At 34.9% G+C, this 15,663-nt stretch overlaps 1 protein-coding gene across 4 annotated transcripts in view; it reads left to right on the top strand.

Moving 5' to 3' along the window:
• TAX1BP1 (Tax1 binding protein 1) overlaps positions 1–15,663 on the top strand; it is a 57,163-nt gene that overhangs the window by 28,017 nt on the left and 13,483 nt on the right. The window contains exons 6-14 of one of the 4 annotated variants that reach the window (XM_083823208.1): positions 3,734–3,882; positions 4,020–4,110; positions 5,623–5,808; positions 8,057–8,284; positions 8,507–8,653; positions 9,924–10,017; positions 11,196–11,314; positions 12,792–12,917; positions 14,866–14,937. In XM_083823208.1, the coding sequence (XP_083679334.1) occupies positions 3,734–3,882; positions 4,020–4,110; positions 5,623–5,808; positions 8,057–8,284; positions 8,507–8,653; positions 9,924–10,017; positions 11,196–11,314; positions 12,792–12,917; positions 14,866–14,937 (1,212 nt within the window). The remainder of the gene's footprint in view (positions 1–3,733; positions 3,883–4,019; positions 4,111–5,622; positions 5,809–8,056; positions 8,285–8,506; positions 8,654–9,923; positions 10,018–11,195; positions 11,315–12,791; positions 12,918–14,865; positions 14,938–15,663) is intronic. The other 3 variants (XM_083823209.1, XM_083823210.1, XM_083823211.1) reach the window with 3 other exon arrangements.

Genomic DNA, 15,663 nt, shown 5'->3' with positions numbered 1-15,663 from the left:
AGGGTAATGGTTCCCCTGACATTAAGTTACATCCAAATAAATCAATCCAGCTGAAACTTGAAAAGTGATGGCAGTTTTTATTTTTATTATTATTATTTTTTGAAATCGTCTTGCATTTGGTGAATTGACCTCTTTAGTTTGAGAGTTTCATAGGTCACTTTTAGCCTTTCATTCTTCTTTCATAATGGATGAATTCTGTAAAAAGTGAAATACAGGTTGCAGATACTAGCTGTTACTCAAAGGTGACACTTTTTGGTATAGAACAGCGTTTAAAAAGTGGGTAGGGGTGTTACCTGTATTTATCAGGATACACAAATCTAAAGCCACTGGTGTATAATTTGGAATTTGTAGATGATGTAAAATCACTGTTCTTTTAGCATCCTTTTGTAATAAAGTGTAAATAAGTAAATGGTGTTATCTATAATGTCATTTTTTGGACCGGGGGGCAGTTTTTCATGTGATTACAAAAAAATTCAATTTACAATAATCAGTTTTAAGTCTTTTGCCACTTTAGAATAGCAATAAAAAAAAATAAATTGGTGTCCCATCTTTATTTCCCTTCCCTGTCTGAGGGTGGTACATCAGACTTTCAGTGTAGGATTTTGATTCTGGGAAAACAAATCCACTTGACAGCTACCTTTTCTTTGTTGCATTTCATTAGTAAGACTCTGAGTAATTACAGGAGTTTTTGTTTTGATTGCTTTTGTTTTGCAGCAGTGAAGCTGACTTAAGTAACTTCTGGCTTCTTATTCTGCCCTTTGTGATGCAATTTGCTTTTCCCCTCCACCTGTAATACTGTTGCAACTCTTTTGGAGGAGGGGGTGCATTTCTAAATTGAATTAAAGATAAGATCCAATGTAAAAATAATCTTGAAACTGTCACGTGCTTTTAAACCAATTCATTAAAACGATCCATGCTTTTGCTTTGTTTTTATTTGTTAAGACAGTGGAAGGAAAGATATATTTGTAGACATTTCAGATAAAGTAAGAGAAATTAATTAAGCAGCAATTTAATTATCATCTTGGTAGTAGTGGTTGTACGTGTTGATACGTTTATTATATTCTTCCACTTGAGACTCCGCCTAAAACACAGCTGACCTTTACCTGTAAAATAGTCTAAGAGTACTCATTTTAAATTTTATAGGCTCTGAAACCACTGTAACCAGAGCGTATGGGAGTGGGACTGCAGCATCTAAATGGAATTGCTAAGAATTCTGTAAAATAACAAGTCGTCTCTAAAAATTAATCCTTTCTTCTTTCAAAACTGTAGGCTTTAGTTGTATCTAAACAAGTTTATTAGGTGAGAATCTGTTAAGTATGGAACTTTTACATTTTAATACCATGTCCCTTTAGAATAACTAGCAAAGCAGCATCAATTGTAATGCTGTTTGTGGAGTGTATTTTTTCAGGCTATTAATTCCTTTTAATATATGTTACCTTTGGCAGCCTGTTTGAACTGTTTGTACAGTTTGTGTATATAATGTATCAGATTAAATTCTTTTGAAGGCAGTTGGGTTACAGCAGTTACAGTTATGCCGAAGTGGTGTTTAGAGAAAACAGATATGCATTGAAATAGGCTTTTTACTATACTAGACTTTCAAAACAGGGGCAGGTAATTAGTCTCCACTGCGCTAGAGAAGGACAAGCAGTTGTAATGTGTGTTGTTGCTGCTGGTTATATAGCGAGTTTTACTTGGAATACCGACTTTAATTAAAATATCCTGCCTTCATTACACCAAAGTATGTGCACTTTTGTTTGCAGGGAACTGATAGCTCTTCAAAAATAAAAGCCTTACAGGAGTTCTTGGTCTTGTCTTTAATACTGTTTTCAACAAACAGTGCATTCATGATCCCTTTTCTAAATACTTTATTCTATTAAGGCATATAATAAAGCCAATTAGAGTTCAAATAGTTGGAATGGATTGGTCCTCTTCCTTTTTAATAGTATCTGTAACAAAAATTAAAATCTACTTTAGGTGCCTGTTTAGGGTTCAGGAAGTATTTGAGACATCAGTTACATTTGCCACCCTCACAATTCACTCCCCCCCGTCCCCAAATCATAATGCCCAAACCTCTGTTTAGTTGCTTGTAAAAGCAGGGCTTAATTACACTTGCAAACAGCGTATTTTTGACAATTAATGAGTAAAAACAGTCCTCATTATATTTTATTGTACTTAAAACATTGTTAGTTAAGTGGAATCTGGCCAGTAGGGGTTCTCCATGAACTCTGCTTGATGTGTTTCTCATGATGTAACAGTACAGTTTTGTTGTTTCAGGGCATTAAGTTTTGTTTAAAAATGATGAACAGATGAACTAGTGCTTTAATCTTCCAAATGCAGAGTGAAAAGACAATTTGTACCTTAGTATCTGCACAAACATTGTAAGTCACGCTGTAGTCAGTCGTGTTGGTCAGTCTGTCTTGACCTTGTTTACATTTTGATTCATATCACTGCCACGGGGATATTTAGCTGAGCTTTATTGAGTTTTGATAACAGAAATGGTAATGTATTTAGTGTTACTGATTTATTTTCTCAGGAAAATAGCATTATATTAAAAATCATGTTTTCCTGGGTTAAGATGGCCTGTTTTTAAATGGTCATTTTACTGTGGTGAAGACAACTTTTAACTGTGTGCTACCTTGGATGGTATAGACATTACTGTAATTAGAATAACGAACGCACGCTGTACTTGCAGTGACTTCTCATCTTGCGTCTGTCAGTGTTACAAAGGAATCTGTTCTGGGTGTTGTTATCATCCTCTGCCTCAGCTTCCAATCTCTACGACTTGAATCCTGCAGTTGTTTCATGGTCCTCCATGAGCTTTCTGTGAGGCCTTCCAAATGGGCTAGCTGGTAGAATGTAGCATCATAACTACTCAACGTCAGGAGTATCATTGCTTCTATTTTTTCTCCTTCTGCTTGCAGTTGTCTTTGCTGTGGCTTGCTTGAATCCCTGGTCCTGCTGGCCACACTATTTCTGATACAAACCAGGATGCTTTTGGCCTTCTTGGTCACCTTGGCTATTGACCAGTACCCCCAGGTCCTTTTCTCACGGACAGCTTTCCAGCCTCTCTTCCAATAGTCTCTGCATAACTGAATGCTTGCACTGAAACAAACTCCTCATTGACTCATTGATTTTATTTAATAAGCACAGTGAATTTACCAGGTACCAGGTAGGAGGTTCAAAATGGGCCTGTCATACAGTTTACAGAAGAGGAGAAATCTAATGACCACCCGTCTTACGTTGTAGCTTTATATGTGCTCTAAAGTAAAAACACTGAGTAATTTCAAATATTGTACATTTTAAGAAAGCTTTAAATCATTTAAAATATTTTAGTTGTATAAATGTGACAATGTTTAAGCAGAATGTTCAAGTTCATATATGAATGCTGCATTGCTTATTGCATTAGTGGATGATTGAGAATGCTAAATGTAATTTGGAATGTGAATTTTGATCTTTTTTTTCCTAATAGTAAATTAATAGGTATTATTGAATGTTTATAGAAACAATACACATACTGTTTTATGTAGAAAACTTAAAAAACTTGAAGTAAATAGTGGAAAGTTTGTGAAATATTCCTTTATTAGAAATAAAATATATAGAAGGCACATATACATATTTTTGCATATAACCTAGAAATTAACAGTATTTATATATTTGAACATTAATTCAGATAGCATTTTGTAGTTCTGGAGATGTGCATTATTAAATGGAATATTTGCGATTATTTTTAAAGGCTAATATTCAAGCATCAGAAACTCTTAAAACTGAAAATGATGATTTGAAGAAGAAGCATGAAGAGGCTGCTTCAAAAGTTCTCCAGCTTGAAGAAGACATCATGACTGTTACTCAAAAAGCCATTGCGAAAGAAACAGAGTTAGACAGGTATTTAGTCATTTTAACCCTTACCTTCCTTATTTTACAGTTTCATTGCATATGTGTTTTTTAAACTATCATTTTTTAATATATGTATGATTTTTCTGCATTAATAATTCTGTAATATTAATCTGTTTATTCCTTAGTATGAAGGACAAACTAAAGAAAGTGATGCTTGAGAAGGAGCAACTTGAATGTGTGTTAAAGACAGAAAAGGATGAAAAAGAACTTTATAAGGTAACTTTATTCCTTGTACCTGTGTACACTGAAATGAAGTGATTTGAAATAAAGGTGGTAATGTTTTACAGAGAGATTTAATAAATGGAATCTATTAAGGAATAAGTGAAGAGGGGCATTTCTGTGAATAGATTTTTAAGAGTTACAGAAGTTTTATATAAGAATGAATGAGGAAAGTGGCATTTGAAATCGTCCCATCATGTAAAAAGGTTTCTTAAGGAGAATGTACCACCAGTTTGTTGAAATGCAGGCACAGTAACCTAAAATTCGTAGGTTCTTTATGTATATACAGTGCATCATCCAGTAATTGGTTATCTTAACGTACCTATGAAAAAGTAAATTACTTTTTACTCTTTCAAGTTCCCTCCCAAGAGTATGTTTTGTAGATCAGTATTCTTGACTCCTTTGAGTAACTTTGAGAAAGTGTAGCAGGAGTTGTGTTGCATTGATTTTTTACTAGCATAAATGATTTCTTTTGGTGGTATTGAGAAACATCTGTATTTAAAATAAACAAAAAAAAGGCTTGTGAATAGTCTTGAACTTAACTAGCCAGAAGTTCTGAGTTACGTTGGCAGCTGGAACCATCCTTACAGCAAACATGTATGTTTAATTTTTATGGGAGCTTGCTGTACTACCCTGCTTAATTTGATGTGTCCATTTGCTTAGGAAAGTAGGTAGAGAAGCTGATCAGGCTTTAGCAGTGTCACCCCCTAACTTTTGTTGAGATGATAACTGTTAGTTTTTGTACTCCTTCTTTTAAAGAAAAAAATCCTGTTTCTGGTTTACTTACTGTAATAAGGAAATCCTTGGGTTGTGTAAAACAAATCAGAAGCGTTTAAAAGATTATTTACGTTCATAGGAAAACATCTTGTATGTGGCAGGCAACATTAGATTTATACCAGAAGTCATCTTAAAATTACAAAATGTTTTTTGCAAGCATGGAATTTGGCTGTAAATAAGCAACTCACATCTTGTAGTCTTTGAACAACATTTGAATACAACAATTACCGTTTTTTAGGCATTATACGATAGACTCGGTGACATCTTAAAAACAGCTTTAGGGTTGTTAAAGTAGTTTGCTGTCTTGGTAACTGGATATTGGTGGTATAGTCCTGTTTGCATAGACAACTTCAAGTAGATCCTACCAGAAGATTAATTTCTCTGTAGCTTTCTTTAAGTCATTTTCTTGCTTGTGTTTCGTTTTCCTGCATTTGTGAAGAGAAGAGTTAGTTTTGAAAAGCTTAGTGTGTTTTGTATAGAAAATGGGAGCTTACTTTCAACCTGTAGAGTGGAGGAGCTGTTGTTAGAGCTGAAATCAAGCTGAAAGGATTCCAACCAGAAATCTTCTGCTGTGAGGGCAGTGATATTATAAAATGTTTACTTTTTTTTTCTTTTCCTGTCCTAATCTGTCTCAGAGATGAGCTAGAATTTAGCAAACACTTAAATGGACAGATAAACAGCAGTTTTTTTTAATGTGGAAGAAGAGTTTGACATTTTTTAGCATCATTACAGATACACTTGAAGAATACAGAAATAGAAAACACCAAACTAGTAAAAGAGATCCAGACGTTTAAGAATTTGGATGCAAACAAAGAAAACATGATATCGTATTATAAAGAGGAGGTTGGCAGATTACAGCTATTTATAGCTGAAAAAGAAAATATGAAGAAAGCTTTTTTGCTCTCCTCATCAAATAAGGTAAGCATTGCTAATATAATTGGCCTACTTTAAAATAAATATATCCAAGGTAGTACGTGCTTTACAAGAGAAAGGAAGAATTGATATTTCCTATGTATAGGTTGAGAGCCAGGAGGATTGTGGTGTTCTCAGCAGATGCAGAAAATAAAGAAGGAGAAAGTAAATTCAGTTTCGTTTTGCTCACTCTGAGCTTCTTGAGGTGTCTCACATGAAAAGCTTTGAGGTGAACTCTGTGTGGAAAAAGTAGTTTGTGAGTTCAGATGAGTGCACCACTTTTACTGAGTTGCTTATAGCTTCATGAAAGAGGAAAGAAACTGAAGGATAGAGAAAAGAATGCAGCCGTGTTGAGAATGCAGAGGATTATGGAGGGAAAAAAGAGGAGAATTCAGAAGATGTACTGAGGGACTTGTTAGGTACTGTCAAGATACAATGATGTAAAACCTGAGGAGGGATAAGATGCCACATGGACTAAACCAACTGACAAGTCAGCAGTATGAGTGTCGGTAGGACTACTAAAGAGGAGGTGACTTTTGCTATAAAATGTGATAGGATTATGGTTAGCAAGTAGTGTGGTGCAACACGGTAGTGAATGTGCTGAAGAACTGGTATCCATGCTGTCTGTGGTCTGGGAAGGGTACTTCAGATTAGTTTTAGTGTGGTGCTGTGGATAGAATACCTAGTGGTGGGAGTGCATTAGGTTTGTTTTTGATGCGCATCTATCTTCCTGTTTCATTTCATCTGAAAGGAACCCAGTGTCTGTGCCCTGACACTGTTCTGTGATGTGATCTAGTGTAATAGGTAATGGTGGAATGACTGGGGGTTTTGCTTCAGAAATGTGCTCTTGATCCAAACCAGAGTTAATTTAGACACAGTCTTAGGAGCCGGCATGGAAAAGTCAGGTCATCCAGGTGATGCACTGACGTTATTTCCATCTTGTATGTCTTGTCAGTTGTCTTACTGAAAAAGCAATCTAGTTTTTGAAAGAAGAGACATTGCGTTAAAGTTAGAAATGTAAAATACAAGTGCCATTAAGAGTGGAAGTAGCAAGAGCACAAAAAGAACCCACTGTTTTGCTTAAATTACAACTTATATTCTTTTTGTCATGTGACTGCTCTACAGTTTTGTTTCTGAGTATGTTAAACTACTACACTATTCTACTTGAAAATTAAAAAACATGTAGTGTGTGTACTGGAGCAAACAAACATATGTCATCCGGTTATCTTGAGAAGCATTTATAACTTTTCTGGTGGGATCATTAACATTTTTGCATTACACTGTGAAATTGTTTACTGAAAAAAATGTTTACTGAAATATGTAACCGATGTAGGATGTGCTGTAAAAAAAATATTTAAGGTATAGTTCTTTAGAGCACCTACTAGTTCATCCATCTTTGTAAAGGTTTACAGGATGTATTACTATTCCACTGGACTTGCTGTGCAATCTTCTATGTGATTATTAAAAATTAACAAATAGTGGACTAGAGAATTTATGTCTAGACTCAAGAATATGAGCTCATAATATCTTCAGGAAGCCCAGTGGCTGCAACTGGCTTATAATAGCTTTTATTTATTTATTTATTTATTTATTTATTTATTTTTAATAATTCTGGGCTTTTCTGAGTGTTGAGAGATCAGTAGTACAGTTTGGTCAGTGGGCCCTTGGATTGCTTTATCAAGCTGCAGTGATGCCAAGAGCCTTAGAGTGCTGCATGCTGCAGTTAATTCTCTGTTAATTCTTCTCTTTCCTTCTGAAACGCTTATTATCCAAGATCTTGGGACATGGAGTTGTGTGGAAAAACATTCCAATGCTCTGTTCTATGTTGTTTGACATAAACCACTTGTAGGCGTTGTAAGGCCTCCTATTCTGCTGTAACCTGCAGTGTCTTACTCTGGGATCAACTTTGTTTTTGAAGCTGGATGGCCATTTATATACCTGTTAGTAGTTCTGTGGTGGTAAGATGTTCTGCAATAAGCTTAAACTAAAGCTGAAACTACAACAAAAATCCAATATAGGTAAAATGATGATGCCTAAAGATATGTTTTGAAATGGTAATTGCGCACAGACCTTTATATCCTAGTGAAATATGGATACTATTGTTGGCAAAGAAGGCAAATGGGGAAAATGATACTAGTGCACAAACTTCTGGATATAGCTGATTTTTCTGTTGAATGTTTCTCATCCCTTTACCAATCTTTATTTAAACTTTGAATTAAAAAATGATAAATGCTTTCTCTCCTCTCTTTCACAGGAGGATGCAGGTATTTTAAAAGAACAGCTGAGGAAAGCTGAGGATCAGATTCAGGCTAGCAAACAAGAAGCTGTCCTAATGTCAAAAGAGTTGAGCGATGCAGTAAATGTGAGAGATAAGACAATGGCAGATCTTCACAGTGCACGTCTGGAAAATGAGAAGTTGAAAAAGCAGCTAGCTGATGCTTTAGCTGAACTTAAAAAAATCACAGCTTTGAAAAATGAACAGGTAATTGTTAGTTTTTCTTACTGGAGTTTATATGTATTCACAAAATCTGTCAGTTAGCTTAGTTAACACTGGAGTGTAGAATATGCTTATTTGGGAAATTATCACAAAATAGGGCTGCGTTCTGTACTTACATAGACTACTTTGCTTTCTTTAATAAAAAAATGATTTTCAGGGAATAATACTATTTGAACAAAAGGGATAACAGTTTTTATTTTTTAAAAGGAAACTTCAAACACAGTGGAGCAAGAACTGCGTAGAGAAGTTGAAGATCTAAAGCTTCGTCTACAAATGGCTGCTGACCATTACAAGGAAAAATTCAAAGAATGTCAAAAACTTCAAAAACAAGTAAACAAGTTCACAGAACAGGCAGTAAGTAGAACGGAGAAATTGCAATTACTTTTTGCAGCTTTTCAGCAACTGGTTAATTTCTTTTTGAAAAAAAAAAGTTCTTTTAAAAGGGTTAGAACATACACTAAGCAAATGATCTTTTGTTTACTGTTTTCTTCTGTTTAGCCAAACTATTTCTATGGGTATTTTAGATAGCTGTTGAATCCAGGCACAGGATTTGTAGCAATTGGTGCGTATAGAAAGCAAATAATGTTTGGATGAACTTATAAGCATAACTTTGTTTAAGGAAAAAATTTGAAAGTAAAACATGGGAAAATGCATAATTACTACTTTAGTTCAGTCCTACCACCACCTCCAAAAAACAACCAAAAATAGAAAAAGAAACAACAGCCCAAACATGGTGGAAATGGAGAACTTAGAGGAAGACTCTAAGGAAAAGTGGGGAGAATGTTTCTACAATATAGTATACAGTTGTATTCCATATCTATTTTATATTCTGATCGCACTTTTAAGCTTTGTTCAATAAATAAATAAGGATTTTGCAATGATAACATCAGTCTTACGCCACCTAGTAACTGAACGTGTTAGTGAACTTAAAAAACTGATTTTAATGCAGAGTTCTTCAAAAATCTGTGGAAATCTGTGACCGACTAGCAGAGAGACTTAAATGGGAAAAATGTCAATGCAGGTTGCACAAATGTGATTTCTTAGGAAGAAGTCTATTATTGCCGTGATCTGTAGAACAAACGGGGAAGCTACCCAATTTTGATCCACAATTCACTTTCAGAGTTTGATTCTCATCCAGAAGGTCAATGGTGAATGAGGTGTGATATCATAATGACTGTGGCTTTTCCTTAAAAATGTTCCACATCTTTGTCTATGTTGTAGATCTGATAGAAACACCAAATATTATTACTTTGACTTAGGGCACCAGAAGTCCAGTACTCATTAGTAATACTGACTACATTTTCTAATGAAATGTTAGATTTAAGTTGATGGATTTAAGTGTAACTTATTCTCTAGAGAACAAGATTTTCTAATAATTTGCTTTAAAATTGCTATTTCTAGGAAAAAAAAAGAACTTTATGAAATAAGATTATAAAAATCATTGTCTGAGACTGTTTCAGTGTTAGTAGAATAAGTTATGTTTACATATTTATTATTTTCTCCTGTTTTCATGAGCAGTTCTTCCTCATCCAGTTTTGGAGGAGGTGATAGTGGAAGAAATATGTTACTTTGTGCTTTGGTTTTCATTTAATAAAATACCAAAACAAAATTTCTTTTCACCAAGAAAATTGCAGGGAGTCAACAGAAACTGACAGATGCATCTAACATTGAGACAGCTACTGCCGTCGTTACAGACAAAAAGTTGTCTGCATCTCCAGGTATCAACAGCTTAAATTTTGTATGTTTGTATCATCCCGAAAGCATTGTCTATGTGAAGTAGTCCTTAATAGTTTTTCTAGTATAAACTAGGTGAAGTTGTTCAGCTTCTTTGAAGTAAAGAAATCTGATTAGAAATATGAGACTTTATCAAAAAAGCTGATTTTTTTCCAAGTACTAGCATTCATAAGTTATTTTATTGCATCTTTTCAAAACAGTTCAGTTAATATTATTAATATTAATGCAAGTAGGACTGAAATAGTAATTTTTCTTTGATAGTTAACAGCTGGTTTAGCCAAGCTAATAAACAGAGTTTGTTTAAGAAAAAAAAATTCCTCCCCAAATTCTCAATTTGTGTACAGTAGCGTGTGAAAATTTTGCAGTCATCAATGAACATTCACGGGAGCATTCTGCTGTAAAATCAAATCCACAGTAAAGTTCTGATTATTTGATGACAAGGTCAAGTGTACAGACTGTTCTCGTGATTTATAGGTAATAGTAGTTTATTAGAAAATTAACTAGGTTATAATTTTTATGAACTATTAAGTTCTTACAAAACTAATCTTCTAAAATAAACATATAATAGGTTATAACTGAGCCTAGTTTAATATTCAATTTAAATCGATAAATGCCAGTAAACGTTGACTAATTTTGTTGTTGCCTTACAAGGTCACACGTTCTTTCTCTATGTGGAGACTCTAGGGTAATTTCTGGTCAGTTTCATCCTATCTTAATTAAATACAAGTGTTTCCTAAAAAAATAAAATCCCAGTAAGTCTAGTTAAGTGATGGGATGAAGTAGATTGCTGAGGCATTTCATGATTCTGCAGAAGAATAAAATATCTAGAATAATATTGATAAGAAAGTATTCTGGTGTTTACTTTCTTGGGAGCTCGTGGGAGAGGTGACTTTTTCACATGGATCTGTGCAGTATGTATGTATATAGTTATGTTCATCTGCAGTATGAGAGAGGGTGCTGGACACTGCCTTGCTGATACGACTGCTGATCCTTCAGTATCGTGTGACTACTGATGTGTTTGTCTCTGAATAAGTATTTATTGGATGACATGGAGCACTCTGTTCTTGATGCATTGTCAAGTTTAGCCTATCATCTCTTTGATGCATACTTTATTTATGGAACAAAAAATCAATGGTCATGTTTTTTTCTTCAATGTTCACAGTTAGCCCCATTTCACCTGATGTAGTTTCGGAATTCATGGTAAAGGAGCAAGTACGTGAAATGAATAAAGAAATTGCTGAGAAAACAGAGAAGTATAAGAAATGCAAGCAAATGTTGGCAGTAAGTAAATGGCTGCTTCGGAAAGCTGAACAGAAAGCTCTAGGTGCTAAATCTTAAAACCACAAAGCCTACCCAACTGAGTTGCCTTGCTGCTTATTTGTGTGATACTCCATGCTTAAGGTAGAAATGTTGACATTAGAAAACACTTTTTTATTGAGTCTGCTCTCAATTACCTGTGGTGTTAGGGAGCCCAGATAGAGACCACTCAGGGTAACCCAAATGCAGGAAAAACAAACGAACAAAACTATTACTACTTCTGTGCTCAAGTTTTTGAACACGTTTTCTAACTGTATATTTTAAATGTAATTACTTTAATACATCAAATACAGCATGTTGCTCTAAGCCAGCTGATGTTTGGAACAAGTAGAGCAGTTATTAATCTGATGTGATGTTCAAGTGTAATAATTCCCTCCAAATCTGACTGTCCTGGGTTTTTACATTATTTTCATATCTAGGTGGGTGGGGCTTAGTAGCTGAGGCTCAGTGGTACATAAGTGCACTTACGCTGTTCTCCGAACCAACGTTGGCACCAGTAAGACCCCTCAAATGTTAATACTTCTCAGTATGAGTTTGATTTTCATGCAACTAGTTTGGATGTACATGTAACGATGGAGTGTTTCATCAGTAGTGGTCATGAAAAATTGACAGCTGTTAGAAGCATTTAAGAAATGCCCTCTGGGTGTTGGATTGTTGTCTTGTCCCTTCAGTTGTTTGCTTCTCCTTTGGGGATTAAAAAATAACATTATTTTATTAACATTATTAAAAAAATTATAACATTATTAAAAAATAACATGTTCTGGCGTCAGAACAGTTAAGAGTTAAGTTTAGAATTAAAAACTGTGATTTTTTTTCTCTACACCAATATATTTTCTTCTCAAATGGTCATAACACATTCCTAAACTGCCATGAACTCAGCTTATCGTCTTGTTTCTCTTACTTATCAGAAGGACATTACTCTTTTTTAATGTGCTCTCCAGGATGTAATAACTACCATGTAATTCTGCTCACTGCCTTGTCTATAGAGAGCCTTCAGTGGCTTCCACTGGCTGTTTCTTCTGTAGCAGTGCTTGAGTAAAGTCTTGCCTTTGACCTTCTGGATGAAAGATATTCAGGGTGATTGTAAAAGTACCATGGGGAAAGGTTTTGTATTGAAGTGAGACCCTGCAAAGGGTAAGCATGATAACAGTATGGTGTTAGGATTGTGTTTGTACAAAGAAACTCAAAACAGTTAGGAGGAATAGCAGCTTGTTGAAAACTCAAGCAAGAAAAAAAAGTATGTTAAACATCATGTTCACAATTTTCAGTGCTCAAAGCCTTGTAATTGAGTCAGGCTTGCTTTGTTGAAGACTTTTGTAAATGGTAAAAGTTAGTAAAATAGTAATAATGATGTAAATAGTTCTAAAAGCATAGAGTTATTCAGTATCATTGTTTGGAAAAAAATTATAAATGCTTCATGCTGTGCTATGAACCACTGTAGGGTGAAAAGATGAAATGCAGTGTTTATGCTGATGAACTTGCTAAACTGGAGCTGAAGTGGAAAGAACAAGTGAAAATCAATGAGGGTATAAAATTACAGCTGGCGGCAAAGGAGGATCAGTATAAAGTAAGTTATGGATTTTGTTTGTGACAATGAATGGTGTCCTGTCCTTAACTTACATGCTCAGTTCTAATAGTTCGAGTAATAAACAGTTTTAATGGGAAAAAACACTAAATGTACTTTTGCCCTGAATAGAGAATCTGTAGGAACAGCATGTTCTTTTTAATGCTTCTTTTAAAGTAAGACAGACCTGCTAAGTAATTTACTTACTAAATGGCTATCAGTCTTTTCATATTGTGGATTTAAAGAAACCTTTAAATGACTTTAATCTTGTGTTACAGGAAGAAAAGAGCTAGAGAGTTCTTATTTCTGTTGCTTACAACAATACTAGCAGGAATATCAGTTGGCATATTTGTCTAAAATCTTCATACTGCATGCTACGTTACTAGCGTAGTAACATCTACTGCATTTTATCTGAATTAACGAGAGATTCACTATGAATGATCTATTTTTAGAATGTTTTTGAGAGATTCAATTTAGAGGATCTCAACTATAATCTTGGTATGGTGATGTAACATGCATGCACCAGAAAGTCAAGCATAATGGACAGTTTTCTTACACAGAGCCTCCATCTTTGAGGCTGTGATATTGGTACATATGTTGCGGTGGCTTGTTGGGTAAACAAGAGAAAGATAAATGCAACACATTTTTCCCCAAGACCACCAAGACCAGTTTTTATGCTTGTGCTCAATCTAGTGGTGATTGTTAGTGCAGTAAAGTAGGAATGCTCTATATTGCCCATCTTTACCCATTGCAATGAACAGGATTTAAACAGAATTGTGATTATATTAGTTCTAGTAGGAGCCCTACCTCATTAGAAATTACCACACTTTTTCTTTATAAAATACTGAAATACTCTATGGAGCATTTCAGCACTATGTAGACTGTGGAGTCACAGTGTGATTTTCAACACTTCTTTTAAAGCTCTAATTTCACTTTTATAAAATGCATGACTCTTCCGAATTTATTTAACTTCATTAATTAACAGTGATCAGTTGGCACACATAATTTAATGAAAAAATAGTTTGTTTTTTAACTTCTCAACAGCAGGAGTAATAAATAATTGGTTCCAGAACTGAAAGTATTTTGGCTGCAAGTCAAAACTTCTTATTCAGGAGGGTGCAAGGAGGGGAGGAAAAAATGAGCTTTTTGTCCCCGTCAGTCTGTTGAACTCTGCTAAGGGAGGAAATTTCAGAATTAAAAAAAGACGACCAACCAACCAAACAAAAACAAACAAAAACACAAAAAAGATACTTAACTCTACGAAGTATTGCATTTATATGCCAGATAATTAGGTGGAAAGGTGGTTTTCAAAGTAAACCAGGATCCAAATAAAACAGCACTTTGTAGAGAAAGGTTATTTAAATAATAATTTGGAAACAAGGATGAAAAGCTTTTTGTAATATGTCAGTTGCATCTGTCTTCTCCCTGATCACCCAACAGGGCCATGTGGTGGATGTTTATGAAACAAATGTAGTGTCTTCGAGGTGGGAGGGCGGTTTGGTTTTCTCAGTTCTGTTGTGGGACATGAGATGGAGAGAAGTGAAAGGAAGAAATCACTGAAGCACTTGCTGGCAAATTCCTTAGAAATAGTGTGATGAAGCTTGCAAACCTGCAGCTGTTTCTGGAGAGCTGTGTCCCTCTTTGCCTTTAGCAACACTGGTGTTCCTCTTGTTTTTTTTACCTGGGATTTCATCATTCCTTATCGGTTTTCTGAAAACTGACAGGAGAAGGCTGGTACAATGTCCTGCTGTTACCCCACAAACTTACGGAGAATGTACGGATTATCTGTAGTAGTACTAGGTGTTTCACGTGAATATAGTAGACAAGTTCTTTTTCCATCTGAAAGATGAACTGAAGTAATTGAATGCATTGTTTTCACAACATAATATGCAGGGAAATAGTGTCTATTCAGTAATATAAGAACTGTAAACTGAATCGGATTTTCATATAGGTTCAGCTGGCGGAAAAAGAGAGACGAATAAAGGAACTGGCATCACAGCTGGAACTCTTTACCAGTGAGAAGGTATTGTCATTACTGCTGTTAAATATTGTAAACTGGCAGCTGTGGGGCTCTTTGATTTGAGGAATTGCAGTTTACTTTTAAGTGATAATTTGCTTACAGTTCAAAGGTACTTTTCCATATTTGAATCTTTTGCCAAAATGCATTAGCATTTTAAACTGCAAGTTCTGATAATAACACTAAAAAGAAAAAACAAACCACAGAATACAAATTTCCAAAAACTGACTCAACCTTTGAAAATAGTTGTTACTGTTCTGTAATAGTGTTCTAGAACACATTTTCTACATATACTCTAACAAAAGCATTAGTGCCAGAAGTTTTCATTCATTCTGTCTAGAATAATACTCCATCTAGGATCTAAAATAATTATTTCTGTTTGCAGAATATGCTGTAAGTTAATAATTTCAGATTGCAGTTAGCTCTGCGTTTTACCAGATGTTTGGATTTCTATCACTTTTTCCTTTCTCACCTCAGTAGCGTCCCTGCTTTTCAGCAGGTTTTCAGTGAACTTCAAGCCTCCTTCCTGTTTTACTCCTTGGTATCCCTTACTGAAAGAGGTTCAGCCCTTTTGTGGCTAGAGGTTGATGTCTGCTGAGTGCATATGCTTCCTGGCCAAACAGAAAAGATAATTATTGACTTCATGCTTCAGCTGCTCTCTCCTCTTAACAGAGCATAAAGTTGGAAGAATTTCATTTCTTTGTGAGAGACTCTGATATTTTCAGGAGTTAC

Source organism: Anser anser (genome assembly GCF_964211835.1).
Source record: "Anser anser genome assembly, chromosome: 2".
NCBI lineage: Eukaryota > Metazoa > Chordata > Aves > Anseriformes > Anatidae > Anser > Anser anser.
This window is presented reverse-complemented; position numbering and strand designations above follow the sequence as displayed.